Here is a 26477-nt window from a genome sequence, read left to right on the forward strand (position 1 = left end):
GATGGACAGACGGGTGTGTTCCCCCAAAGATGGTGGCCCTGCAGGACAACAGTGGGGAGCAAGTGCCAAGAGAGTGGAGTGCTAGGGTCCCACCCTTGCCGAGTCACCCGGCACAGAGACCGTGGACTGGGATCACCCACCACCCAGCTCCTTTTCTGCTTTTGTGGCTTAAAAAAACCCCAAATCAACAGTAACAACAATAAAAGGAACAAAACAGCAATGACCCCGTTGGGTCTTCGTTCTCCTTATTAGCAACATGGTGACTTCTTCATCCAGGGCTTGGGGACAGTGGTGGTGGTGGGGTGTCACACCGTGGAGTTGCCATTCCCGACCAGCCACCGACTGCTACAGAGTTGGGAGCTGTGTCCTCTGCACATGCGTATCCTGCCCCTGTCCACTCTGGTGAGGACCTTAGACCAGCAAAGCCCCAAACCCACTGCCACTGAGTGGATTCCGACTCACCTTGACCTTGCAGGACAGAGGAGAACCGCCCCTTTGGCTTTCTGAGGCTGTAAATTGCTACTGGGACAGACAGACAGCCTCGTCTTTCTCCTGAGGAGCAGCTGATGGGCCCCAACCCCTGACCTGATGGTTAGTAGCCTGATACATAATTATTACGCCACCAACCCCAAACCTCGTGAGCCCATTGCCTTGCGACTTGCGCCGATTCTACGTGTTCTAGAGCCAAACCCGGTTCTACAGGGTCCTCTTGGCTGTGATCTGTTGAAAAGCTGGTCACTAAGCAGTTCTTCTGAAGGAGCCTTGCTGGCTTAGTGGTTACTCATTGAGTTGCTAACCGAAAGGTAAGTAGTTCCAAACCGTGAGCTGCTCTGCAGGGGAAAGATGAGGTTTTCTATTCCCATAAGGCATTACCGTCTCAGGAATGGAATGGGGCAGCTCTACCCTGTCGCACAGGCAGGGGGAGAGCGTGGCTGTCCCTCAGAGCAGCCACGCCATGTTTTCATCACCGAGCTGACTGGGGCTCACAACCTGACGCAGGGTTTGCCGTGGCTGTAAGTCGCTACAGGAGTAGTCAGCCTCCTCTTTCTCCCACAAAGCAGCTGGTGGGTTTAAATCTCCAGCCTTGCGATTAGCATCCGATTGCTTACCCGGCAGCGCCGTCCACACTAGAAGTCTAGCACAAACCCTCCATGCCATGCAGGGTCCTGAAAGGAAGCCCAGAACAAATCTCTTACTTTTCAAACCCCAGGAGCAGCCACGGGTCTGGTGCCAAGGAGACACTTGCTAAATATTTGTCAGCCTGAGTCAGGGCACAGTGTCTCCCCAGTGCTGATGAATGGGCCCCGGGGCGATCTGAGTAAGGACCAGATGCAGGATCTTGCCTTACACAGGGCGCGCCTATGAGCAGGGTGGGAGTCTGCTCTGACAAGACAGCAGACAGTTCAGCCGGTGGGGAAGGAGAGCGTGCTAAGCCTGATGAACCACAGCGGGCTCTCTGACCCTGCCCAGCGGTTGCTGGCCAGGGGTGCTGGAAGGGTCTGATTTCCCATGTTCATACTGGGAATGCCATTAGCTCAAACTCCGCTGCCTCCCTCACTTCTCATGAAGCGGGGCAATGGTGGAAGTGCATGCCATGGACCGAGTGCTGTCAGCCTGTGCCAGCCCCGACCCAGGTCTTTGAAGATGATAGATTCCCGTTTCATCTTAACCAACAGCTTTACTATTACCACAGTCACCTGGAAGGGGCCACAGGACCTAAGGGAGTCCCTCCGTGGGCGGCATAAGAGTCAAGTGCTCAGATGAGCAGAGAGGGTGGCGGTTTGAATCCACCCAGAGGTAGCCCAGGAGAAAGACCTGGGGACCAGTCCACGTCTGACTGATGGCAGCTGTTAACACTCTCTGCAGTCTTAATATTCCTCTGGGGAAGACAGGCCCAACCTCAACCACGCTTGGACACTGACAAGAACTCGGGGCTCTCAGCCCAATTCTCTAAGAAGGCAAGACATCCCCCTGTCCTCTTGTCTCCAGGAGGGGTGGCCTGGACTGCCGTGCCTGGACTGTACCACCCTTCCCTCCTCCATGGGCCTGTTCTCCTGCAAACCTCTTCCTAAGCTGGGTCTCTGCCTACTTCAGCTTCCCCCCACAGTGGCTGGGGTGGGCTGGGGAACTGGAGAGTCCCCCTGTCCCCTACTGGTGTGCTGTGGACAGAATTGTTCTTTCTCCTCTGACCAGCAGCCTGAGCATGGCTGGTGGACTTCCCGCACTCTGTAAATCCATCAAGTGGGCTCAGGATGGATGGAAGCCGAGTCCAGCCATCAGGGACCACTGAGATTGGTAGCCAGAGGCATCCATCAACCGGATGCCCTGCTCCCCCGGGAGCGGAACGCTGTCCTCCTGCAACACTTGGGGACACTGAACTGGCCCTGCCCAGCTCTGTGCCCACTGCCTCTATCCCGAGAGCTAATGAAAGTGGGCCAGTGAGCATGCCGGGGACATGTAACACCTTGGGAACAGCAGGTGGTAAAAGGAGGTGTGGTTTCTGAAGACCCATCGGTGAGGGAGCAGTACAGTGGGAAGACCCCAAGGCGGGGATATGGCCCATGCTAGCACTAACCTTCGGGCTCCTCTGGCCACCCTGGAGCCTCAGTGGGATGTGCAGCATGTGAGCATGGTGCATCCAGTGAGTCTAGTTCCAAAACCCCATCCTTGGGAGACCTGTGGGTCACAAGGTGTGACCTTTACTGGTCCTGGGGATGAGGCAGGGCGGGACATGGTTCATTCTGCTGTGCTGAGCCGGGGCCAGTTCCACAACAGCTAACAGCCACCAGAGTGCACTGGAGGCCAGGGCCAAGGTCATCCGTCTTTCCCTTTCCAAGGTGGGTCTCTGCCTCAGCCTACGGTGGCCAACTGGCAACCTGGACTTCCACATCTCCTAGGACCCCTGCGCGTCCCCCAAGCAAAAGCCTGTCCCCTGGATCAACCCTGAGAAGCAGGCTTTTCTCTTCAGACCCAGAGGTGCCTAACACGCCCTGTGGGGACCTGCCACGGCCCAGGCCTCTCCGGGCAGCCTCAACTAAAACCATTTATCTTGGCCCCGAAGCGCATTTCAGCTCAGAGACTCGGATTCCTCTCCTATCATCAGTTTGCCAGGAACAACAGCCCAGCAGGGTCTCTCCAGGTCTGGCCCTGGAAGCCCGTGGGCAACATTCCCCAGATAAAAAACAGCCCTCCTGCTCCCCACAATCTCTCCGTTGACTTACAGAGCACACCTCCCACCATTGTCCCCTCGCTGCTCCTGAGGAGCGGGCATCTCTGCCTTCCAATGGCAGACGGCCCCTCACACCCTGAGCTGCTCCTCCTTCGGTGTGGCCCATGCCAAGCCCACTTGCTGCTCAGAACACTCTCGAACAAAAGCGGCACCACCACCCAGACTCACTGCCACGGAGTGGAGGTTGACGCACAGAACACGCCCACAGGGGAGTACACAGCACCTGCAGTGAGTGTGCGGACTCCGCGTTTCCAAGACTTTGAATCGTCACAGAGTAGACAACCTCATCTTTCACCCACGGAACGGCTGTGTGTGTGTTGGGGGTGGTGGGGGTGGTATTTTCAGCTGGTGGATCTGAACTGCTGACCTTGTGGCTAACAGCTCAGCTCATAGCTCATTATACCACCAGGGCTTCCTAACTCAAACAAAAGGGGCTCCTATTTAGCTTTTGTAATTGGAAAAAAGTAAGAAGAAAAAAAAAAAGGTTTCACAGAGGAATAATGACCACACGGAAAAGCCCACCCGAGAACAAGCAGGCCTTTGCTGCTCTGCTCCTTCCCTCTGACTTCTTGTCGCCTTAAGAACCCGCCCGGTCAGACCATCTTCTTCTTCCCACAGGGCAGTGGGGAGCCCTCTTCCCAGGCCTGAACGTGGGCAGGGGAGCTGATGAAGGGGGCCTGATCGGAAAGCCCACCTCTTCCCAGGCCTAAGGGGTGATGGGAAGGAAGAGGGAGCCACAGCAGAGGGGTTTGTACCTGCTCTCCCTTTTGGGAATTCAGCAAAAGGCTTCATGGTCAAGTCAGGCCACAGCCACAGCTGCAGGAGTGGCTGCCGGAGGTCCCATGGTTATTGCTTGAGCCCCTCTGGCTCCTTGTGGCACGGATAGAAGTTCCGTTGGTGGACAGGAGGACAATGGGAGATGAGGGAGGTGGCTCGGCAAGGAGGCCTGTCCGCAGATGCCACCAGATCACAGTGGACACTTAAGAGATGCCAAGGCGGGCCAGAGGCAGCCCCAGGGTTTCACAGACAAAGTGATATAGACACAGGCCAGAACGTGAATCCCTCGCCACAAAGCTGAGCCGGGGTAGGCAGCAAGCATGCAGACAAGGGACATGCCCCGGTGGTACCGCGGGTCATCTTTCTATGGGCTCTCTCACTAGGGCCCTGTCCCTCCCACCCAGCGGTGGGCGGAAGTACGTAATAGTGTGCTGGGGAATGGAAAGGCTGGCTACGGAGCAAGTAAGGTGCCCAGAAGCTGTGCAGGGATGTCATACAAAACCCTAGCAGGTGACCGGTCCATTTTGTCATCCTGCCAGGCTGAAGATGGGTCATCTAAGAGGGGACCATCCAAGAGGTGGAAAGGGGAGGCCCGACTCCCGCTGAGAAAGAAGAGCTAAGCGCTGGGAACACATCCCCGGGGAGCGTGCACAGAGCTTTCCAGACTCAGATCTTGGATGGGTTCAAGCCACTGACTTTTCCATCAGTAGCTGAGTGCTTCACCACTGTGCCACCAGACCACCATCAGGGCACAGAGTTTGGGCACCCAGACACAGTGTGGGAGGGAGGCACCATTCTGCCCTGACAACAGCCAGTGTCGTGTGTAGAGCAACCAACCAAGAGAAGAAAGTCCCCCTTAAGTGGCCAAGTGAAAACAAAGCAAAAACTTACTGCCACGAAGCCCATTTCGACTCTCGGGGACCCTGTGAGACATGACAGAACTTCCCCTGTGGGTTTCTGAGACGGTCACTCTCTATGGGAGCAGAGAGCCTCATCTTCCTCCCATGGGGCAGCTGGTGGATTCAAATTGCCGACCCCGTGATGAACACCCGACAGCAACCCACTACACCATCAGGGAACCTTGTGGCTAAGTGAGGCCCCCCTGGAAATATCAGGTGCGATTTTTTGTTTCTTGTAACTGTGAGCAGGAAATGGGATCTGGGTGTCCTCAGGCCTCAGGTCTAGGGCAGGTCCCCAACCTGCTGCAGACTCCCTAAGATCCTGGCCTTCAGGAGGTCTCAAGCATTCCCAAGGAAATGGTGCATACTCGTGTGTTAGCCCTGAATGATGCTTTCTGTCCAACTGCGTACCATATGCACTCGTGGATAAGCCGAGTTTTCCAGCACATTTTTAATGCCGTTTTTGTGATAAAATTAGGTGCCTCGGCTGATATTCGGGTCGGCTTATACTGGAGTCTACACAGTAAGTCTTCACCCCGATATGGATGGATGCTAACAGACTTACAGGTGGGGGTGCTGCTGCCTCCCCCCACCCCTCTCCCACATGCCGGGGAAGCCTGACCCTGCTCTGTCCTAGGAGATTTGGCATGGAGAAGGGTAAGAGGGAAGGTGCCACAGGCTACTGAGCATCCAAGCCATCCCTTAGACCTGTGGGAACAAGGCTACTACAGAGTGGACACTGAGTATCCTGGGAGCCCAAGGAAGCAGCCACTGTCTGGACTTGGATGGAATCAAGGAAGGCTTCAGAGAGGAGGTGACTAGCAGGTAAGCCTGGGAAAGGCAATCTAAGCTCAGGGCACACCTCAAACCCACTGCCATTGAGTTGGTTTGGTCTCGCGGAGAGGGCGTCTCAGACTGTGAATCTCCAGGGAGCAGACTGCCTCACCGTTTTCCTAGAGGGCAGCTGGCGGGTCTGCTGAAACCGAGCCGGTGGTACGGAACAGCAGGCACACACAGCTGGCAAGCAGCAAGCCGAGCCTGTGGGATAAGCCAACTGGCTTGCTTCCCACTGTATCAGCGGCCTCGACGGGGATTTGTTTGTCCGATTCTGTCGTGGGGAATGAAGAGCTAGGCCTCCAATGCCGGCAGCCATGTCATTGTAAAGTCCTAAGTGACTTGCCCAGAACTCGGCACGTAGAAAGCTGAATGCTGCCCGTGCCTCTGACGCGGCGCTAAGCGAGCGCGAGAACACCCCACCAGGAGGACTCAGTAACTTCACCTTTAAGACAACCGGCTGTATTAAGAGCGACAGAGGCGGAGCAGGGTCTCCAGTTTCAACAATTGGGTGGTTTGCTTACATCCCACCCCGTTTATCTACGTTTGCTCTAAGCACTAGCGCATATGTTAAAAAAGTAAGCTCCCAAAGCACCTACTGCAATATAAACACTCACTGGTTAAGCCTGGCTGAAGGCCCCCTTCCAATATTGAAACGCATTTCTCACCTTGACAGCCCTAACCTGCAGTGTAGAGCGTGTCGAGGTCGCCACCTTGCGGGAGCTGTTAATACGACATCCAAAGAAATCCGCTGACATGCATGCTTCAAAGACGGGTCTGGCCATAAAGCACATTCTGTAATAGGGGAGACAGAAACCTGCCCGGCACGCACGGCTTTGGGGTAGCATAGTCCAGTGGCAGTTGATAATGACCACCTTGAGGCATGCTAGATATTGCCAGCCTCCTAAATAACCCGCTTACATGGCATCCAGTGTCCTTTTAATAACAGGTGCATGGCACTGAGCTTCAGGTTTATGGAAGACTAGAAATACAAGATGCCCTGAAATAATTAGATCAGTTAAAATACCAGCCAATTCACTTGTGCAACCATTCCAGCCAGCAGACATTTTCAATGTATTAAAAGAGAGTTGAGAGAAAGAAGAAAATGGAGGGAGGGGCAAAGTCTGCAGAGGGGACGGGACAGGGGAGAGGAATGAGGGACCTACGTATGAAGCAGGCCGCAGACCACACTAAGAAGCCATCCTCAGGGCAGGGACGTGACGTGGTTTGTTTCCGGCGTTGCTCTGGCCGCTGGTGGAGACCAGCTATGCTCCTGGCCACATGGAGGGCAGTAGGCAGCGGGCTGTGTACTCACCCACTCGTGATGTCATCGGTCCTCAGGGTCTTGCTCAGCACGTCCCCGTCGCTCATGTAGCCAGGGGCGTCCACGCCGACGCCCTCCAGCTCCAGCTCCTCTCCTGCCTTGTCTGAGCTGTCCCCGTGGCAGACGCTGCTGCCCCTGGTGGCCAGCTGCCTTCTCAGCGGGGCGGAGTACCCATAGCGGCCAGGTTCGGTGTTGATGAAGCGGCTGGCATTGGCTCGAGGTGGGTAGCCGTTGCCCATAGAGGGGGCGTCCCCGGCTTGGAGGCGGGGACTGGACTGGCCGAGCCTCCAAGACAGCGGGGTGGGCCTGGCGGTCAGGCTGAGGATGCTGCGCCCACTCACTTCCGTGGTGACATTGGTGTCAAACGTGGTTTCCAACGTGCTACGAGAAGGGAAAGAAACCGACTTCCGGTTAGCCACCAGGCCTGTCACCGTGTGTAAGGTCTGTCACCAGTTAAAGCATGAAGCACAACGCATACACAAGACAGGCTGAGGCAACCGAGAGCCCCCGGTATATCCTCTGTTCAAAAAGAGCCCCGCCAAGGCCCACTGGTGGGGGGTGACTGTCTGATAGGGACAGGGTGTCTGCTCGGGGGTGACAAGTCTTGGAAACTGGGAGCAGGGCAGCACCTGTAACCAAGGACTCGGACCAGACACTTATGTCAGTTTCTTTGGCGTCGTTGATGCTGCTGATGTTTTACCCCGTTACAGAGAGAAGGGAGGTCGCATATTCCTAAAATCCCACCAACAGAATTGATTTGGACTCATATTGACCCCACAGGACAGAGTAGAACTGCCTTTGGGTTTCTGAGGCTGGTAAATCTTTACAGGAGGAGACAGCCTCATCTTCCCAGGGAGCAACCGGTGGATTTGAACTGCTGGCCCTGTGGTTAGTGGCTCGATGTGTAGACCACTATGCCGCCAGGGCTCTCTGCAGGTCCAACAGAGACATTTCCCCTGCCTAAGACATGGCTCGCAATTCCCGCCATCGATGACTTCACAGAGACGTTCTGCTGTTTTTAATCGAGGAGAGCAAGTAGGAATTGTGGAACTGATACCGAAGGGGTTAAAGTTGTCACCTGCCACTTCTCCTTCCCCAAGGCAGGGAAGGATAAGCCACCCCCTCAGCCGTCCTGGCTCCACACCCCCCCCCTCACCCCCCCCCCACCTCTCATCTTGAGAAGCCGTGGTGCTCTCACATGCTGACATCCATTCCACTCCCCAGACTTTCTATGTTCAAAAGGAGAACTTATCTTTGGGTGCGGAAAGGCTACATCAGCGGTTCTCAACCTGTGGGTCACGACACCTTTGGGGGTCGAATGACCTTTTCACAGGGGTCACCTGAATCATAACAGTAGCAAAATGACAGTCATGAAGTAGCAACGAAAATAATGTTATGGTTGGGAGGTCCCCACAACACAAGGACTTTATGAAAGGGTGGCGGCGTTAGGAAGGCTGAGAAGCACTGGTCTGCACCCACTGGGGAGCATCTGGATTGGAGAGCCATGGTAAACCAAGCAGGAGCTCCAGTCCACAAGACCACCGACACCTCTGAGCTCCACTTCACGGCTCCCGGACTGAGCAGAGAGAAGCCAGCTGGCCGGCCCAGCCCACCCAGGGCAGGGGCAAGGCAAGAGATCGTCCAAAGCAGTGAGCCTGTTTCTGTCGCTGAGGTGGGAAGACAGCAGTTTTATAGCTGCTTGCAGCACCCAGTGACCCTTGAGGTGACAGAGGTTTAGGAGAAGCTGCTGGCCGGACCCACCAACCCCAGCCACTCTTCTTCCGAAGAGCCAGCTTGGTCTTCAAGCCGCTGTCTCCCTCCAGTCCTGGGAGCTGCCCTGCTGTCCTCCACAGCAGACCCTCGGTTTGGTTTCAAACCGGCTCCATCCAGAGAGAGAGCCCACCCTGCTTAACCCGGATTCTGCCCAGCTGGGGGACGAGACGTCCCCGGGTTTCCCCACGATCACCATTTATCACAGAAACGCAAATCAGAGAAACCAAGGGCCTCTGGGAGCTCGGGGGAGGGATTCCAGCTTTTCCTTGATTATCAAGGCCAAGTGCAACCTGTGAACTGTCAGCCTGCCAAAACCCCAGAGCAACCATGGCCGAGACGCCTGCCGCTTCCTGCTCAGCAGAGAAAGCCACCCAGTCAGAGGTTCCAGTGCAATTCGAGATTCTGCTCCAAGCAAAAGTCCTTGTTCAATCATCACACACACGTTGCTCAATCTTTCTTGTGTGTTTGCTGCATGTGCGTGACTGACAGCGTTACTGGGCGTTGGGTATCAGAAGACGGGGTAAGAATTCAAGTTATTCACTTCATCCCGCAGGTCAAATCTAGTTCACTTGCTTGTTTCAACAGCATGAGAGAGGGAAACTACCCGTCATCAGGGGATGTCTGAGGGCCCTGTGTCTAGTGTGTGTGTGTGTGTACTCTGTCCACATGCAGGTCTGCTCCCCAGAGTCCACATAGGCAGGCCTCAGAGCCTTTGTGGGAACCAAAGCTATTCCGTTAGCAATGAAGTCCTCTTGCTAGCTGCTAGCGGCGTGCCTACCCACGAAAAGCAGTGGCCAGCCAGGTGACCAGCTGGTCAGGTAAGAACGTCACGGTGGAGGTAGTCAGTCACCTGTGTGTAACCTGAGTTCCCCGTAAACTGGACATGGTCTCCTCCAAATTCTGCCGCAGGTCGGCGATGTTCTTCACCGTCCGCAGCCGCCGAGCCTCTGGATCTTCCCCTGGGGAGAGGAGGGAGAAGACAGCGTGAATTTTGGGACAGGCGATGCCCAAAGCCTTCTCATAGCCACCCTATGGAGTGGAACTGCCCCTGTGGGTTTCTGAGCCTCCAACTCTGTATGGAAGTACAAGGCCTCATCTCTTTTCCAACAGGGCAAGCTGGTAGTTTCCTGGCACCAGGGGTCTGAAGGAAGGTGTTAAATCCAAGGAGAGAAGTCTTCTCTCCTTCCTCCGGACCCTCCTGAAATCAGCGACCATGTAGCTTGTGGGAGAAGCAAATCCCTTCAGCTAAGATCTAAGTACATTGTACACGGGTCCCGGCAGGGCCACATGCAGGTGAGGGCATGGCTTTCAGCTCAAAAGCGTGCTTTCTCCCCAGAGATGGCGTCCAGGCTGCGGGCTCCCGACCCTGCTCTACCTAGGGGGCTGACAGTGGCTCAAAGGCCTGCACTGAGGTCTGCTTTCCAGTTCTCAGGACATGGCCGCCGGGGCTCACACCATGAAGTCAGAGAAGCTGGTACGCCTTCTCTTTGGGTGAGGCGCGCCTTCCACTCTCCAGGCAAGAGTTCCCCCAAGACATCTGGCCGGATGCTAATGCACACAGAGAATCCTGCCTCCTAGAACCCAGGCCACTCCCTGGCACCCCTGCTCCAGGCTCTCTGCGAGTCTGCTTCACTGGGGAGAGACAGGCCAGCGGAGCAAGGCAGAAGCACAGATGCAATTCCCCACAGAGCAACTCTGGGTGGAACTAACAGGACCAGGGAACCACCTCTCAGGGGTTTCCGGAGCCTCAGACGCCCTGTGAGGATTGAGCAGTGTGTTTTTGAGATCTCGTACAGGACCCAGGACACTTGGCCAAGGGTGGTGGGGTTTGCATGTTGCATGGGGCCCTGGGGAGTGGACGACAGGGTGGTGGACGACAGGGCGGTGGGGGTTCAGTGGTGGAATTCTCTTGCCTTCCACTTGGGAGACTCCGGTTGGATCCCCAGCCAATGCACTTCATAAGCTGCCCCTATAAATGGCATGTTACTATGAAGTGGAACAGCTTTCAGTGGTGTGTCCAGACTGAGACTAGGAAGAAAGGCCTGGCGAGGGGCCGCCCCAATCCCAACTACATGTCACCTGCCCCTCCCCCCAGAAGAATTTATTTCAGAGGACAGCACTGAATCTGCAGCTCAGGGAGAGGGGCATGTTTGATTAGAGCACATGGGAGCAAATGAAGGGGGAGGAAGAGAGAGTGGAACATATCCTGGCCCACCAAGCCTTGAGGATGATATTCTGGCTCACAGCAGCCAATAGACAGAGAATATCATATGGCCGGCCCCACTATGAGACACGGCATCCCTCACTGACCCAGAGCCCTACAGGGGACAACACTGGAGTCACAGTGTGGGAATTGGACCCGATCTGATCCCACCACACCGAGGCAAAACTCTAAGGGCGTGGAAAAGAACAGGAAGGGGAACAGAGCAACAAAAGTCCCCAGGGAATACCAGAAGTAGACTTTGGGGCCAGGGCTTGGTGCCCCATCAGACTCAACTGGAAAATACTGTTAAAGGCCAACAAACAGTCCTTGAACTCACTACAAGCTTTTCTTATTTGCATAAGCAAATGTGGTGAAGAAAGCTGATGGTACCCGGCTATCAAAAGATACAGTGTCTGGGGTCTTAAAGGCTTGCAGGTAAACAAGCGGCCACCTAGCTTAGAAGCAACAAAGCCCACATGGAAGAAGCACACCAGCCTGTGTGATCATGAGGTACCAAAAGGATCAGTTATCAGGCATCAAAAAACAAAAAATCATATCATTATGAATTGGATGTGCGGAGTGGAGACCCAAAGTCCATCTGTAGGCAATTGGACATCCCCTTACGGAATGGTCTCAGGGAAGAGACGAGCCAGTCAGGGTGCAGTGTAGCACCGATGAAGCATACAACTTTCCTCTAGATCTTAAATGCTCCCTACCTCCCCCCACTATCATGATCCCAATTCTACCTTACAAATCTGGCTAGAGAGAGGTTGTACACTGGTACAGATAGGAACTGGAAACACAGGGAATCCAGGGTAGATGATCTCTTCATGTCCAGTGGTGAGAGTGGTGATACTGGGAGGGTGGAGGGAGGGTGGGATGGAAAGGGGGAACCAATTACAGAGATCTATATAGAACCTCCTCCCTGGTGGATGGACAACAGAAAAGTGGGTGAAGGGAGACGACAGACAGTGTAAGATATGACAAAATAATAATTTATAAATTATCAAGGATTCATGAGGGAGGGGGAAATGAGGAGCTGATGCCAGGAGCTTAAGTGGAGAGCAAGTGTTTTGAGAATGATGAGGGCAACGAATGTACAAATGTGCTTTACACAATTGATGTATGTATGGATTGTGCTAAGAGTTGTATGAGCCCCTAATAAAATAATAAAAAAAAAAGAGTTGTATGTTCCCCTAATAAAATGATTTAAAAAAGAAAGGCCTGGCGGTCTACTTCTGGAAATTAGCTGATAGCAAACCCTAAGGGGGCCCCCACGGTCCCATTCTCAACCACTTGTGGGGATGACACTGGGCAATTTCCCCCCTACTGTGCACGAAGTCACCCAAGTAGAGGCCATGGAGGCCAATATGAAAAGGCTTTTTGTTCTGAGAGGGATGATGGCAACAAATGTGCTTGACGCAATGGATGGAGGTATGGATTGTGGTAAGAATTGTACGAGCCTCCAATGATTAAAAAGAAAAGGGTTTGTCAGTGGCTGTGGGGGACACGGCAGCAGGCTGCTCAGCAAGGTCCGGAGACCTTCTTCCTGAGACAGACAATAGCTTCCCCAGGTGGCTGTCAGCACGGCTGAGCCTGGAGCCTGGGAGATGCATGAAACGATACGACCAGGCGGTTTTACGGAGGGAGTTTGTGACAGTAAGCTGGCTAGCCTTGAGAACGCAAGTGTTTTCAATTTTCTCCCCCTTTTCAACCAAGAGACATTTGGAAGGCATTTTTCTCTTATCTGAAAACTGGTCAAGCTTGCGTTTCCCACCCAATTCTCTAAATTACACGCGTGTGTGCGTGTTTCTCAGCAAGAGCTGTGTGTGTGTGTGTGTGTGTGTGTGTGTGTGTGTGTGTTTTCCCTCCCTCCCGCAGGTCTGAAGGAATTCGGTTCTATCTATCTCCTGGCTCATCAGTTCAATGCCTTTGAGCACCACTTTAGCCACGTGAGAAGCTGCCAAAAAGGTTTAGGCCTTCTATGCACGTTTATTAAGAAGCGAGGTCTAGGCACAGGATTTCAAATCAAATTCCCCAACTAACCTCACGCACCAAAGCTCAGGATCTGCCTCTGTTTATGTCTCTCCATGACACATTCACTTATCTGAACTCTCCTGCAGACATTTCACAGAACTTTAAGCGGGGGATGGGGTGCTTGGGTGGGCCTCTGGGGACCCATGTTAAATTAGTGGCTGCCTAAGAAGTAGGTGAAAATTAGAGGGGGAAAGTGGGTGGTGGTCAATAGGCGAGGGGTGAGCAAGGTGGACTTCCGACAGGTAAAGGTTTGCATTCTGACATTACTGCTGCCTAGCCATTTGACATTGGGCACGTCACCTGACCTCTCCGAGGCTCATCTTGATGGGGATAAACGACCCTCTCCCACCCCTCCAAGGGTTAGGGAGAGACTGGCGCACATCAGGGCCTGGTATATGACCTAGGGGGCTCAGGAAACTCGGGTGCCTTCCTGCCCTCTTGGGGGCTCTTTCCTTGCTCAGAGCCTCATGCTAGCACAGGTTCAAAAACCGGGCACACGTCTGCCTGCCTTGCTTAGGGGACCCCATTCTGGACCGCCAATTCTGCATCCTTGGAAGATGGCCTCAATGTGAGACCATCAACTCAAATCCCACCAACTCACATCCTGGGCATAGCGTATGGACAGTCACCGGTGCTCCGGTGGAAACGGCAGGCCCCGCCACCAGATCGTACATGAGATCTTAAAAACGGGGAAGCTATCTCATCTCTGCTGGTGACTAGACTCCCCCACCTCTACCTCAGGTCACAGTTGAGAGGGAACCACGTCCGATGGACAAATTCCCTGGGTGCTACACGCGGTTCCCAAGCTCGGCTGATAACGGAAATGCTGGTGGTGTGAGGCCACCCAAAGGTGCATTGAAAGAAAGGCCTGGTGACAGACTTCTGAAAAGTCAGCCGCGGGAAACTCCATGGGGCGCGAGGCTGCTCTGAGCCACGGGGAGCTGCCTCGAGGCAAGAGCAACGCGAGAGCAACTGGTTACAAAAAGGGTATTTGAAGGAACCTGGAAGAAGGCGGGGCAGCTTCAGGGCCCAGGTTGCCACCCGGACAGGAAGGGGAGTGGTCTGTGAGTTGGGGGAGGCTGAGTGGTACCCAGTGACGAGAAGTGGGAGGGTGGTCTTATGAAGAAATGATCTTGCTGTCACAAGAAATGCCCCGGCCGAGGCTGGGAGAGGTCAGCAGCCGTTGAGCTACGGAAGGGATCTGTGCGCAGAAGCGATTCCTGGCAAGCCGTTCCTGGGGTGACAATCTGGATGCAGTGCTCCGTCGCAGGACCACGCCGAAGAGGGAGCATCCTGGGGAACCGACTCATCGGCAGTCACTGCAGCCAGTGTTCTCATTCATGTCCACCGCTAAGAGCCAAGGGGCTTCAAAACGATCGTGTGAAAATCCCACGTCCTGACATTTTTCCAACTTTGTGAAGCCTCCCTCAAAGACCCACCTTTCCTCGACAAATCCAGGGAACCAACGGTTGTGAACAAATGCAACCTTCAGCCTCTCCACTTACGAAAAACAGCCCCGAAGCAGAAAACTCATGAAATAGTCTGCACGTGGGATTTCACCACCTGAATAAAAGGCAGGTCACCCCGTGTAAGAAATGTTCATTCGCAAGTGGCATCCTGTGACTTAATGCGCCGGCACCCCAGACTGCATGACTCATGCCCAGATCAGGCAGCGCCCGGTGTTCTGAGCCGAGGGCTGGTGCAGAAGGGACGCGCGGGCACCAGACGGTCGGTGGACGATCACGGGCTGCTCTTAGTCCGAGCGCTATGTGGAACGTGCGCTGGCTCTCGTTGTTGCTTTCCCAGCGTGCTTTCTGCAGAGCCCCCTGCGTCGGGCACGTGCCAGGCTCTGGAGCCCGTGCAGGGCTCGGGAGAGAGTGGAGAGACCTGGGACATGAGCTCCCCTCTCCAGCCTCTTCCTCCTCTGAGCTGTGCTATCCATGTACTCACATGCAAATAGGTGATCACCCAAGACGAAGGAAACACACCACCAATCCAAACGGGAGGTGGGGTGGTGTGGGGGGGGGCGCCTCGCCACTGTACGAAGGGTCCCTTATGAGTGGTTTGGGGATCACTGTGCCGCCAACAGAGCCCAGGCAGCAGAGCCACAGGAAGGAGTTACAGGGGCCAGACTCTGGGAAAGGGATGCTGGGTGCCAAGGGCGAGATGGGTCCCTTCAGTCAGGGGGCTGAGGACCAATCCCGCAGCTGTGATACTGCGCTGACAGGGGCGTGGTCATGGAAAGGTGAACCTAGGAACGCATCTGAGGCCTGACATCCATTCTCAACCCAGCTCTGTGAGCGCGAGGGCCGGAGAGCGGGGACAGGGCCACTGCTGGCTGTGGCTTTGCCCTCCCCAGAGGAGAGGCTACCTGAGTCCAGGCAGGGCGTTATGGAGGATGGCAGAAGGTGAGGGCCGGTCTTTCAGTTCAGCAGGTGCCGGCCTAACACTCACCAATACATGCAAAATGAACTCTACAGCCACGCGCCTCTTAGGTTTGACTGATACACAAGCGCGCGCGCACCCACGCCCTAGCCACTGAGTCAGTGTCCTCTCATGCATGCTCCCTAGCTTCCACGGCTGTGATCGTCACGGAAGCAGACGCCATTTCTTTCCGCCATGGAGCCACTAACGGGTTCCAAGCGCCACCTTTTGGTTGGCAGCGGAGCGCTTCATCCTGGAGCCTCTGTGATACCCCGTAAGCATCCTTGTTCAGGCTCGAGTGAAAGATCATTTAGATTTGGGGGGTGGGGGCAGGGAAAAGCAGCACGCGGCACCTTTTCCTGCAAACGGATGTAGCCAAGAACACACTTTCCATTGGGGCTCCCATCCAGCAAAGAAAGGAAGACTTCATAACAGTGTCTGAGCACTTCAACTGTATCTGCAGTGAGGAGACCCCGAGTTAATACAGAGCCTGCGAACATGGCATGTGCTGACAGGTCAGCCGTATTTCCAGGGTTGGAAGAGAAATAAACAAACAGAACAAAAGTACTAAGAAAGGGAAGGGGGGAAAGTCCGTTCCTCTCAGCTCTCAATGCAAATGAAAAGCAACTTCACTTCAAGCTGGTCCACGCCCTCCCACGGGCTGCTCGGTCGGCCTGGCCCCCGACAGACCCAGCCCCGCAGATGCCCTACTCACCAGTGAGTTCTTCCAGGGAGGGCTGTCCAGGCTTGGTGTAGTGGCTGGGCTCCATGCTCATGCCCGCTGAGCTGGACTCGGCCGTGACATTCCCCTCCGTGTCCGTCTGGGACCTTCACATGCAAACCAAAGCAGACAGGCTGGTCATGAGAGGCAGCAGCGACCACATCTGGACCACTGTGGTGTGCCCACGGGACCCACCGCCAACTCCTGCCGCAGGCTTTACCACAGAGTGGTCCAGCAGGCGGGTGCTCAATAATTAATTTGCCACCCAGCTGAGGACGATGAAATTTTCATCGACTGCAGCCTGTCTCTCAGGATGTATCTGCCCCAGCACCAGGAGGCAGGTCTAACGACAAATGCTGGAGGCTCCCCGGTGGTTGGGTTAATTCAACTTGTGCCAAAGAGCAACTTCTAAGTACCCAGCAGCGCAAGCAAGTCAAGCATAAAGATGACTCCATTGGCACCCCTTGCCCACCCCCCGCCCGCCCCCCTCCTGACATGGCTCTCTCTGAAAAGCGGGCGAGAGCGGGTGCCAGGCAGGTGTGTTTGCCCCGCAGGCCTCTGATTCAGAGCTCAGATCTCCTGACATGAAAGGTCTTATTGATGGTTATTTCAACACTTGACTGAAATCTGTACTTCCCCAAACCTTCTCTGGGCCCTTATTTGTCTGGCAAATTGAGACAACTGCGTCATGCCATGTTTTCTTGCCATAACGACCTCTGTTCACTTTGGCACGACATGCAAATGCGCAATTACACTCAGGTGCATCACCCCGAGGATGACACTAGTAATTCATTAGCATCCTGCGCATATTCAGCCAGACTTCACCGGCTATGAAGAAAATGTTTGCTGAGAATAAGCGTAGTGGAAAATGGACTTCATGTGTGTGTGTGTGTGTTGGTGGTGGTGGGTGCTGGTAAACCATTTACTCTCCCTGCCTTCTTCTTTCCAAGTACCCACAGGGACCCTGGTCCTGTGATCGCCCTCCTTTTAAAGGGCTTTCATGGTTCTACTGCTCCTCCCACTTCCTGGATGGCGTCCAAGACCTGGTCACCCCTGCCTAGGCCCATATAAACTCCAAAAAGCTCACCGTTGTCATGCCAACCCATAGCAAAAAAGCACCCCTCCCCACAGGCTGCGAATGGCAGCCAGTTGCAGGAACCAGCCCAGAGACTTACTGGTCTGAGGGAGAGTTTAAAACTTTCAAGTTAACTGCACCGATGTTAAAATGGGTAGATTTCGGAAGAAGAATCCGGCTTTCTGCTTTCTCCCCTAAAAGCAAGTCTGGAAAGCCGAGTTCATTCCCGGAGGGTGCCACCTGCTGGCACCTTGTGATAGCTGCTTCTCTAGAGAGGCTCTCGGGAGCTCCCTCTAGCAGACCCACATGGAATCGGGCACCTTCCTCTTCTGTAACCTCTGTTCTAAAGGGTTCCTAAGTCTGGTTTCCTCCCCACAGGGCGGTGACGTGGTCCCACCACCCTCTGAGTACACGTTCCCATGGTTTCCCACGGCCTGCAGCGTCAGGTTCACACGCCTCCCTGTGAGAGAGGATGCTCTACTGGCCCGGCCCCACATCCTGCCTCGCCCACCTCTAGGTCCCAACCCAGGACTTTGGACTGGTTCGCTGAGGTTAGATTTGCCTTTGGTCTCTGATGATACACTGAATCAGAAGCTGTGAGGTGGTTTGTGGAAAAATCCCACATCTCCCAAATTATTTTCCCTGAAGTTTCTGAAGAATCACCTAGGAGTCTTGCTACCTGTAGACGAAAGCCGGATCTGACTCAGTGTATCTGGAGAGAAAGCAGGGCGTCAGTTTGAACCCTGGCTCCATCCACAAGTGGTTTTTCTCCATCACCATAAAACCCAACCCAACCCAGTGCCAGCGAGTCGATGCTGACGCACAGGGACCCTACAAGACAGAGGCGCACGGCCCCTGTGGGTTTCTGAGATGGCAACTCTTTGTAGGGGTACAAAGCCTCCTCCTTCTTCCGAGGAGTGGTTGGTGGTTTTGAACTGCTGACCTTGAGGTTAGTGACCATCACAATTTCACCTCTGTGTGTATTGTGACCTCTGTGTAAAGGGCTTTCCTTTCTTCCTCCCTTATTTTCCTCCTAGCCTGCCTCCCAGATGTAGCCCCAAGGACCCAAAAGATGGATCCGGCTCAAAGGTGGAAAATCGTGGAGAACTTGACATTCATGTGGAATTCAGGTGTGCCTGGACCCATTGAGATGATTCTATTGTCCAGGTAATAATCTTGAAACCTTAAGCCAAAATGATCCCATGAAGTCACTGTTGGCCCCCCAAACCCAACCCAACCAAACCAGAACAAAGCCACTACCACTGAGCCAATTCCGACTCAAAGTGATCCTATAGGACAGGGTAGAATGGCTGCCGTGGGTTTGAGACTGGAACTCTGTATAGGAACAGAAAAGCTCATCTTTTTCTCTTGGACTAGCTAGGGGACTCGAATGGCTGACAGTCTAGTTAGCCGCACAGTCTGTAATCCACGACCTCCCAGCTTAGCCTGATTAACACAGAATGTTTGCCCAAGCATAAAGCTCTTATCCAGTCGTCAATGAGTGAACACTGACACCCACTCATCTGAAGGGGCAGAGGGTCTCAATGGTGATGGGGGAATGTGGGTAGGCACCGAACAGTGGCACGCCGTGAACTATGTAAACCATGGTATTGAGCTGTTCAGGTAGAACGTGTGAACAGCTGTATGGTTGGCTGTGTTTATTGACATCAAGAAAATAAATAAGAGACGCAGCTTGCATAGCACGTGGGCCTGGAAAACCCCGTCAGATTCCCTGCCAGCCGCCTTCACCAGCTCTCGTGCATTTCCACCGCCCCTCCACCGTCTCCCAGCCAGTGTTTATTAACGGAGTGGTGACATGACCACGTGTCTCCCCACCTAGACTGGAACCCTCTGAAGGCAAGATGAGTTCAAGGCCAAGAGCGGGCAGTCAAGACAAGTGTGCAGGATGGATCGTGGGTGAATGAGAAACTGTTCAGCCTGGAAAGAAGTGGGGTGCTGGAATCTGGTGACTTCGCTGGTTTCAGGTCTAGGCCCCACAAACTGGACAGTCATGCACATTTGAATACATCACCTCATCTCTCAGTGGCCTCAGCTGTCAGTGGGGGCCAATAATATCAAACCTCCCTGTTGCCCCACAAATCATATTCAATCTGACACAAAAGCCCTCCCTGCTCCAGAATGTCTGTGGACTGCTAGCTCTGAATTGTGAAGCACACACTACTCGCTCGGCACCGTTTGTCTGTCTCGCCCTTGCCCCTTGGTAACCTCATGAGCATGGGGAGGTTCTGGGAGTGAGAGCTACACACAAAGAAGGGGAAACTGCAGACAGGACATCTTAGAGCAGGAAGGAAATCCAAAGTCACTGTTTGTAAACACACATCGAATCTGGCTCCATCTGGACATTCCAGGTGAAGACACAGAGGCTGGAGACACAGCGGTTTGCAGAGTCAGGCGAGGGCCAGGGTGTTGGCGAGGAGCTCGCGCCACTTGTTCAACAGATTTGCATCGAACACTAGCACTTCCGATTGCTCTCGTGTGATGTTCGGTAGCTCCCAAGCCACCAAGGTACGTGTGATTATGTGGGCATGGCCTTCTCGAGAGGGCTCTGGGAATTCCTATTTGCCTTCCTAGAGGTGGGACACATACTCTTTCCCTATGAGACATTCCTGTTGACAAGTCACATGAACCTATGCTAGAGCCCTGGAGCCGGAGGAGGCATGTGGAGACCCCTGCCAGCTCTGAGATACTGCCACTGCCACTGGATCCACAAGACTTTCCACCCACTGGCCTGTGATCTTCCTGCATTTGGTGTCATTGCATGTGTTGCATGAGTCTGAAGAGGAATTTATAGATTGGTATCAGACATATGGGCTAATATCAGACTTATGGGCTTGGTCTGGACTGGGCTGTTTTCTCAATAGATAATTCCTCTTTGATTTAAAGCTCTCTCGTACACACATGAGTCTCCCTGGATTTGTTTCTCTAGTCTACCCAGACTAACACAGTGATGCAGGTGGGCCTTCTAGGGGTTGTCATGGGCCAGAGCCATATAGAGCAGTACCTGTGTCCAGGTGGGCCCCCGTGGGCCTACAATGTGCCCATAAGAAAGAATGGGGGTAGCACGGAGTCAGACACGCACTTCTACACTTGTCTCCTCAATATACTGTGGATGCCTTTGTTCGAGAACTGGTTTCTCACCCCCTGCCCTTCTCAGAACTCTTCCTCCTGCCAGAAAACCTCTGATGCCCCCTAAGAAACTGTGTGAGGAATGTGATGCTTACGGCAAACACTTCTAGGGGGAAAGTCGCAGTAGTTCAGCAACCCCGCTGTCTTCACAGCACCACCAGGGTGCACCAGGCCCGGTGGGGGATGCTGCCACCGGGCAGTGCAGTTTCTTCTGGGAGATACCCTCCGGCCCTGCTCATCCTGGGCATCCGCTCAACACTTCCCTCCTCCCTCTCGCTTTGCCAAACCCTCTCCCACCCTGCTGGGCAGAGTCTTCCCACAAGCAGGTGGCAAACACTCCTACCAGGTGCCTTAGCTATTTGCTGCAATGTTTCTGTGGGGCGCTGCTGACCTCCGTCCCCCATCCCTCGAGTACCTAGACTCCACCAGAAAGGCTCACTGGCCCAGGGACGGGCCCTTACCTGTACAGGAAAGGCGCGACCGTGGCAGTGTTGGGGTGGCTGTACTGCTGCTGGGGCTGAGGTAGCTGAACACTGACGGTATTGCTCCCTGTGCTGTGTGTGGTCCCGGTCGAGCCACCGACGGTCTGGCTGCTGATGCTGTGGCTCAGGGTGCTTCCGCTGGGGCCCTTGCCTTCTGAGGAAGCCAGGCTGGAGGAGGAGCTGGAGTGTCTGCTGTCCAGCGGGGGCTTCTGCTGGGGAAGCCCCGAGCTCAGCTTCCCGCTCCGACTGCGCTCACCTTCCTTGGCAGGTACGGGAGCCCCTGGGGGCTTCCCAGGCCCACTCTTCATGCCTGGTTTTGGTATCCCACTGTGGGGAGGGGCTGAGGCCTCCTTCTTGGCACTGCCAAGCTTGCTCCCTTTGGGGATGAAGCTGGAGATCTTGGAGGACTTTTTGGGCACCTCAGTCCCCACAGCCCCGCCGGGGTCTTCCCTGGGCTCCTCTCTGGGGTCCGGCCTCTCGGTCACCGAGGCTCTCTTGGCCAGGTCTTTGTTCCTCTCCTTGTCCTTCTCCCGCTGCGGTTTCTCCTTCTCCTTCTCGTTGCTCTTTGGGGAGCTCTTCTTGGTGGTCAGCGCCCGGCTGAAGGTCCTCTGGGCGATGCCCTTGAGGGCAATCTTGGGGCTGTTGGCCGCGGGGCCCGGGGTGCAGGGGGCACGGCTGGCAGCCTCCAGCTCCTCGCTCTCTTCAAAGCTGGGCAGGATCTCCAGCCGCTCGCAGCTTGTGTCCCGGGACCCGGGGTTCTCACCGCCCTTGGAGGCCCCTTTGCTGTTGAAGAGTTTGAGCTTTTCCAGCATGGACTTCTGGTTGTTGGGAGCGGGCTTGCTGGCTTCAGGGCCAGGCCTGGGGCCCTCGGGCACGGGCTGCTTGACGGAGAGCATGGATGACGTGGCGCTGTGCTTCACGCTGAGCGACTTGCTGCGCCAGGGCTTGGAGCCGGCCCCGGGCTGGGGGATGGCTGAGGAGGCACTGCAGGTGGCGGGGCTAGAGCCGCCTCCGGTGTCCGGAGCAGCAGGTGCATGCTCACTCATTCCGGGCAGGGAGGAGGCTGGGCTTTCCAATGGCTCTGCAGAGACGGGAAAGAATGGGACACTGGGATCACATCTGTGGACCCACTACCACATGTTAGTCATTCTCCTTTCCCCATGCCCTGGCGCCCCACTGCCGGCTCTGCGGCTTCCCTGGGGTGCCCGTTCAAAGCCCGCCCCCTGCACCATTCCCCTGAACCCCATATTCCAGCGTGTGCTGGGCAAATGCACACAAATGCCAACATTAACCTGCCCAGAGCACACTACGAATGTAAGTCTAAAGATGCCCAAAGAGACAAAACACCCCCAAGTGCCGCCCCGGGTAGCTCCACAGGAGACATCCACCCGTTGGAATGACTCAACCCACAGCCCCGGTTCCCCGTGGCCAAAAGCAGCGAGAACGATACAACTCAGAGGAAACCACTTTGCACACAGCAGAGATACCACCGCAAAACAATCGATTGAGGGGTCTGAAAACAGGCAGACCCCAAGGATCCTGGGAGCGGGGTGTCCCGCAGAGAAGAACTGCTCCCAGAGCTGCTATGTCCTCACAAGAGCGCGCATTCCCTGGGTCGGCGCCTTTCAGCATTATGAACGTGGTTCAGGCTGGGCTTAAAAACACACATGTAAAAAAAGAGAGAGCAAGGGAGAGACCTTCTCTGCCGAAGAAGTGTCCATGCATACATGGCTTCTGTGGGCGCGGGAAAGCACAGGTTATCTGAAAGCCCAGGCTTCCCTGTGGCGCCCTGGGAGTTTCCCCAGCCCGATCCTTTTCTCAGAAAAGCCTCAACACATTTTGGAGCGAGAGCCAGAATTATTCTGGGAAGGGCGGGTTCCAAACTGAACTCTGCTCACCACGGAGTCGGACCAGTCAGGCTCCCAGGAAGGAGCCAGCCAGCCTGCCCGCAGCCCCTTGGCCAGGCAGGAGATCGCGCTCTGAAGGGGCAAGGCTCAGGGCGAGGTGAGTGACCGTGGCCCAGAAGACACCTCGCAGAGGAGCCCTGCCTGTACCCCTGTTCACCCCCAAGGACGAGGACAGGCACCGCCGCCTGCACTCCCCTGGCAGGACTTACCCAGCAGCAGCCACTTTCTCCCGCAAGGACTCCCCAGGAAAAACTCCCCAACCAGAGAGGCGGCTCTTCCAATTGTCACAAGTGTTTTCAGTTAGGCTGCTCATGTTTCTAATTAACTTTTGTCATCCACAACTGCTCCAGTGCTCAGAAGCCTGCCGGGATTCACGGACGCAGCCTTCTGTTCTCCTCCTCCTCCTCCTCCTCCTGCGCTCCTTTTTAATACCTAGGTCCCTGCTGCCCTTTCCGCAACAGAGTAAACTGTCCAGAGAGCGGCTTTTTATGATTTAAAAGTCAACGGCCGCCCAAGCCAAGAGAAGGCAGGCCCTGTGTGGGGCACCGGGATGGGGCCGGAGCGCCTCACCGCAGAACCGCCCGCCCGCGCTCTGGGCTGCTGCACGGGAAGCCACAGCTCTGGGTGATCCAAAGCAGACCCCCCAATGTTTTAAAACACATACATCTTCCTGACTTCCTGGGGCTTGGGGTTGGGGGGGTGGAGAGGGAGGGTGGTGGACAAGCCTCCCTAACAGAAGGAGCAGGGCACGGCTGGAACCTTTCCTGGGGAGTCACAGCCTGGCTTGGAAATGGGATGGAATCTGACTTTCAGAACCCATCCACGCCTGCCTGGTGTTGTGTGCAAAGGTCTCTGCAGGCTTGTGGCTGCCCAGGGAGGGTCTCCCGGGCACCTGGAGCCCCAGCCCCAGGTATGTTGGCCAATGATAGGGTTACTGCTGCTTTTAACAGAGAGGGAGCCCAGTCTCAACTACTGAAGCCTGACTACCTGGCTGAACTGGACATGGACGCCTCTAGGATTTGTATCCAGGCCCCCTGGGTCAGTGCTCTTCAGGACTGTGTCACAGCGACCTGCTTGGTTTAAAACAAATGAACAGCTGCTCTTACATGATGAGGTGTCTTTTCAAGGATCCCGTTTTTCAACTAACTCACTGCTAAGGAGCTGATGCTGAGTTATAGCGATCCTACAGCACAGGCTAGAACTGCCCTTTGAGTTTCTGAGACTAAATGGTTTACTGGAGTAGAAAGCCTCGTCTTGCTCCTGAGGAGCGGCTGGTGGTTTCAAACTGCCAACCTTTCGGATCACAGCCCAATGCCTAACCACTGGGCCACCGGGACTCCATGTTCCTACTAGCTTAGTGATACTCTCAGCATGCACTGCCAGGACCAGCTGCTGTTGACTCAGGGCGGTCACACGTGTGTCAGAGTACAACTGTACCCCCTAGGATTCTACAGGCTCATTCCGGGGAAGGAGATGGCCTGGCCTTTCTTCCAAGGTGCCTCTGGATGCCCTTTTTCGGTTAGTGCCCAAGAACGTTAACCGTCTGCATCACCCGAAGACATCCACAGGCGGGGACAAGCCAGCTGAGCCATTTGAAGATGAAGCACAGACCACTGAGAAGGTTCTCTGGTTAGAACAATACTCGTGGTCTTAGTCAATTCCAACTCACAGGGACCCTGCAGGACGAAAGGACTGCTCTGGAGGCTTCTAAGGCTGTACAGCCTTATGGAAGCAGATGGCTGTACCTCCTTTCCCAGGACCTGTGGGTGGGCTCGAACTGCCAGCTTCACGGTGGTCAGGTGCTTAACCTCTGCCACACAGTCTGGTTGAGGGACTACTGGTCGTCTAGTCTTCGAGTTCCACTTCTCCCAGGCAACTTCCTTTCCCTTTTCTGGGGCTCTGATCTGGGGCAGATGCTCCTCCCCTCAAGGAGGAGGTGACTCTGGAGCTCAGCCGGTGGCAGCAGTTCCACTGTGGGAACCTACTTAGCTTCTTACTCAGCTCCTAAACCAGTCCCTCCAGGGCAGACATCCACAGCCCATCCTGCACAGTCATCTCGGCCCCACCCCCAACGCCTGCCGAAGCACGGGCGAGACCCAAGCAAAGGTCTCTGCATTGTTGGTTGGAGACGTTGTCACGCGCAGGTCTCATTTAAGGCAACGTAGACCCAGGATTTGTGATACCCCTTAGAGTTATTATAGTAATGCTTTTCGGTGTTAATGTAGGACTCCGGGCCTCAGCATTTCCACTGAGTCTGCAGTCTGAGGTCCCTTGGTTATGGACTCCTGGGACATTTCAAGGTCAGCCATCACAACTGAAAGAGGGGCTCTGGGCAAGGGGCGATGGTAGTGTTCCGGATTTGGTTTCTAGAGCAGTCTTCTGAGTAGGGCAAGAGGGTACCCTGGGGCACCTGAAGGTCGCATCCATGGTGTTTGGCACCCATGCCAGGGCCAACACTTCCCCCTGGAGCGAAGGAGCTGTGGGTCTTGTCCAGGTCCCACTGCCTGAGGCTCATCACTGCCAGTGATCTTGAGTCTAGTTGGAGTGGCTGTGCAGGGCTCTTCTGCTTTCTTCGGGAAGCTAAGGCTCTGTGATTTCTAGCATGAACTTCCCTTACAGGTCTCCTGAGAAACATCAACTCAAGGGATGTGGCAGTGAGTCCAGAGTCTCCAGAGAATGCCACTTTGTCCTGGATATGGTCTCTGCAGCTGTTCAAAAGAGGATGGACTATTTCTCTCCAGCCCCTTTCAGCTGTGTGTCCACGAGCCTCCAGGAAACCCCTGTGAGGCTGGACAGTGGCCAGTGCTTCCCCCACAGGGCCCCGCAAGCACAGCGCTCACTGATCATCCTGTGCTTGGCATACGGGTGGTCCATTATCTCCCAGCATTCCTACCAGATGAGGAACACCGACGAGGGTCCAAGCCTAGGCAGCCTGAGCCACGTTCCTTGTGAATTCAGAAATGCGCAGTATAAAAACAAGCCTGGGGAGCGACTCCTCCCCTGAGGAACAGCCTCTGTCCTCACCTTTGCTGGAGCCCAGCAGGCTAATGAGGAGGAGGGACAGATGCAGACAAGAGTGCTCTCAACACCAGCACCCCTCAAGCCGTGGCAGGCGGACCACTGGAACGGAGGAGATTTGTCTCAATGGCACAGGGATGAGGGCGGACACTTTTGTATCTTCAAAGTCTCCTATTTATCTTGTTGTGCATTAGAAGAAAGTCAGCGAGTCCATATTCAAATGGACATCTGTGCTGCAGTAAATCCTTTGTGTGGGGAACATCACCACAGTCAGCCCAGTAGAAATCAAACGAGGATGCCCAGGTCAAGGTGAATCTGAAACGGCCCTTCTTAGGGCTTCACTTAGACGTGTGATTGTTCAGCTCATGGCCGTTGGTTGAGAATGGCCAGATGGCACACAGCCCAGCCTTGTTCAGCCAAAGAGCATTTGAAATCATAGCGGTAGCTTATTGGTGACGAGGAAGCACGGTGAACGTGACGGATTGCATTGCCGCACAACAGATAGCCACGTATCGATTTATAAAGCCGATGAAAAGCCACCAAGGCTCATCTGGACAATGTGACACTAACCTCTGGTACCTTCTACTCCAGTCGGGTTTTGGAGACCAGGTGGTTGAGTGGGTTAGG

At 54.8% G+C, this 26477-nt stretch overlaps 1 protein-coding gene across 3 annotated transcripts in view; it reads right to left on the minus strand.

Annotated features, from left to right (window-relative positions):
* NAV2 (neuron navigator 2) overlaps positions 1-26477 on the minus strand; it is a 396305-nt gene that overhangs the window by 146345 nt on the left and 223483 nt on the right. For all 3 annotated transcript variants that reach the window (XM_075545975.1, XM_075545974.1, XM_075545973.1), the window contains 4 exons: positions 20905-22006; positions 16216-16328; positions 9687-9795; positions 7055-7444 (listed from right to left, as the gene is read on the minus strand). In XM_075545975.1, the coding sequence (XP_075402090.1) occupies positions 7055-7444; positions 9687-9795; positions 16216-16328; positions 20905-22006 (1714 nt within the window). The remainder of the gene's footprint in view (positions 1-7054; positions 7445-9686; positions 9796-16215; positions 16329-20904; positions 22007-26477) is intronic.

This window comes from Tenrec ecaudatus, chromosome 4 (genome assembly GCF_050624435.1).
Source record: "Tenrec ecaudatus isolate mTenEca1 chromosome 4, mTenEca1.hap1, whole genome shotgun sequence".
Taxonomy (NCBI): Eukaryota; Metazoa; Chordata; class Mammalia; order Afrosoricida; family Tenrecidae; genus Tenrec; species Tenrec ecaudatus.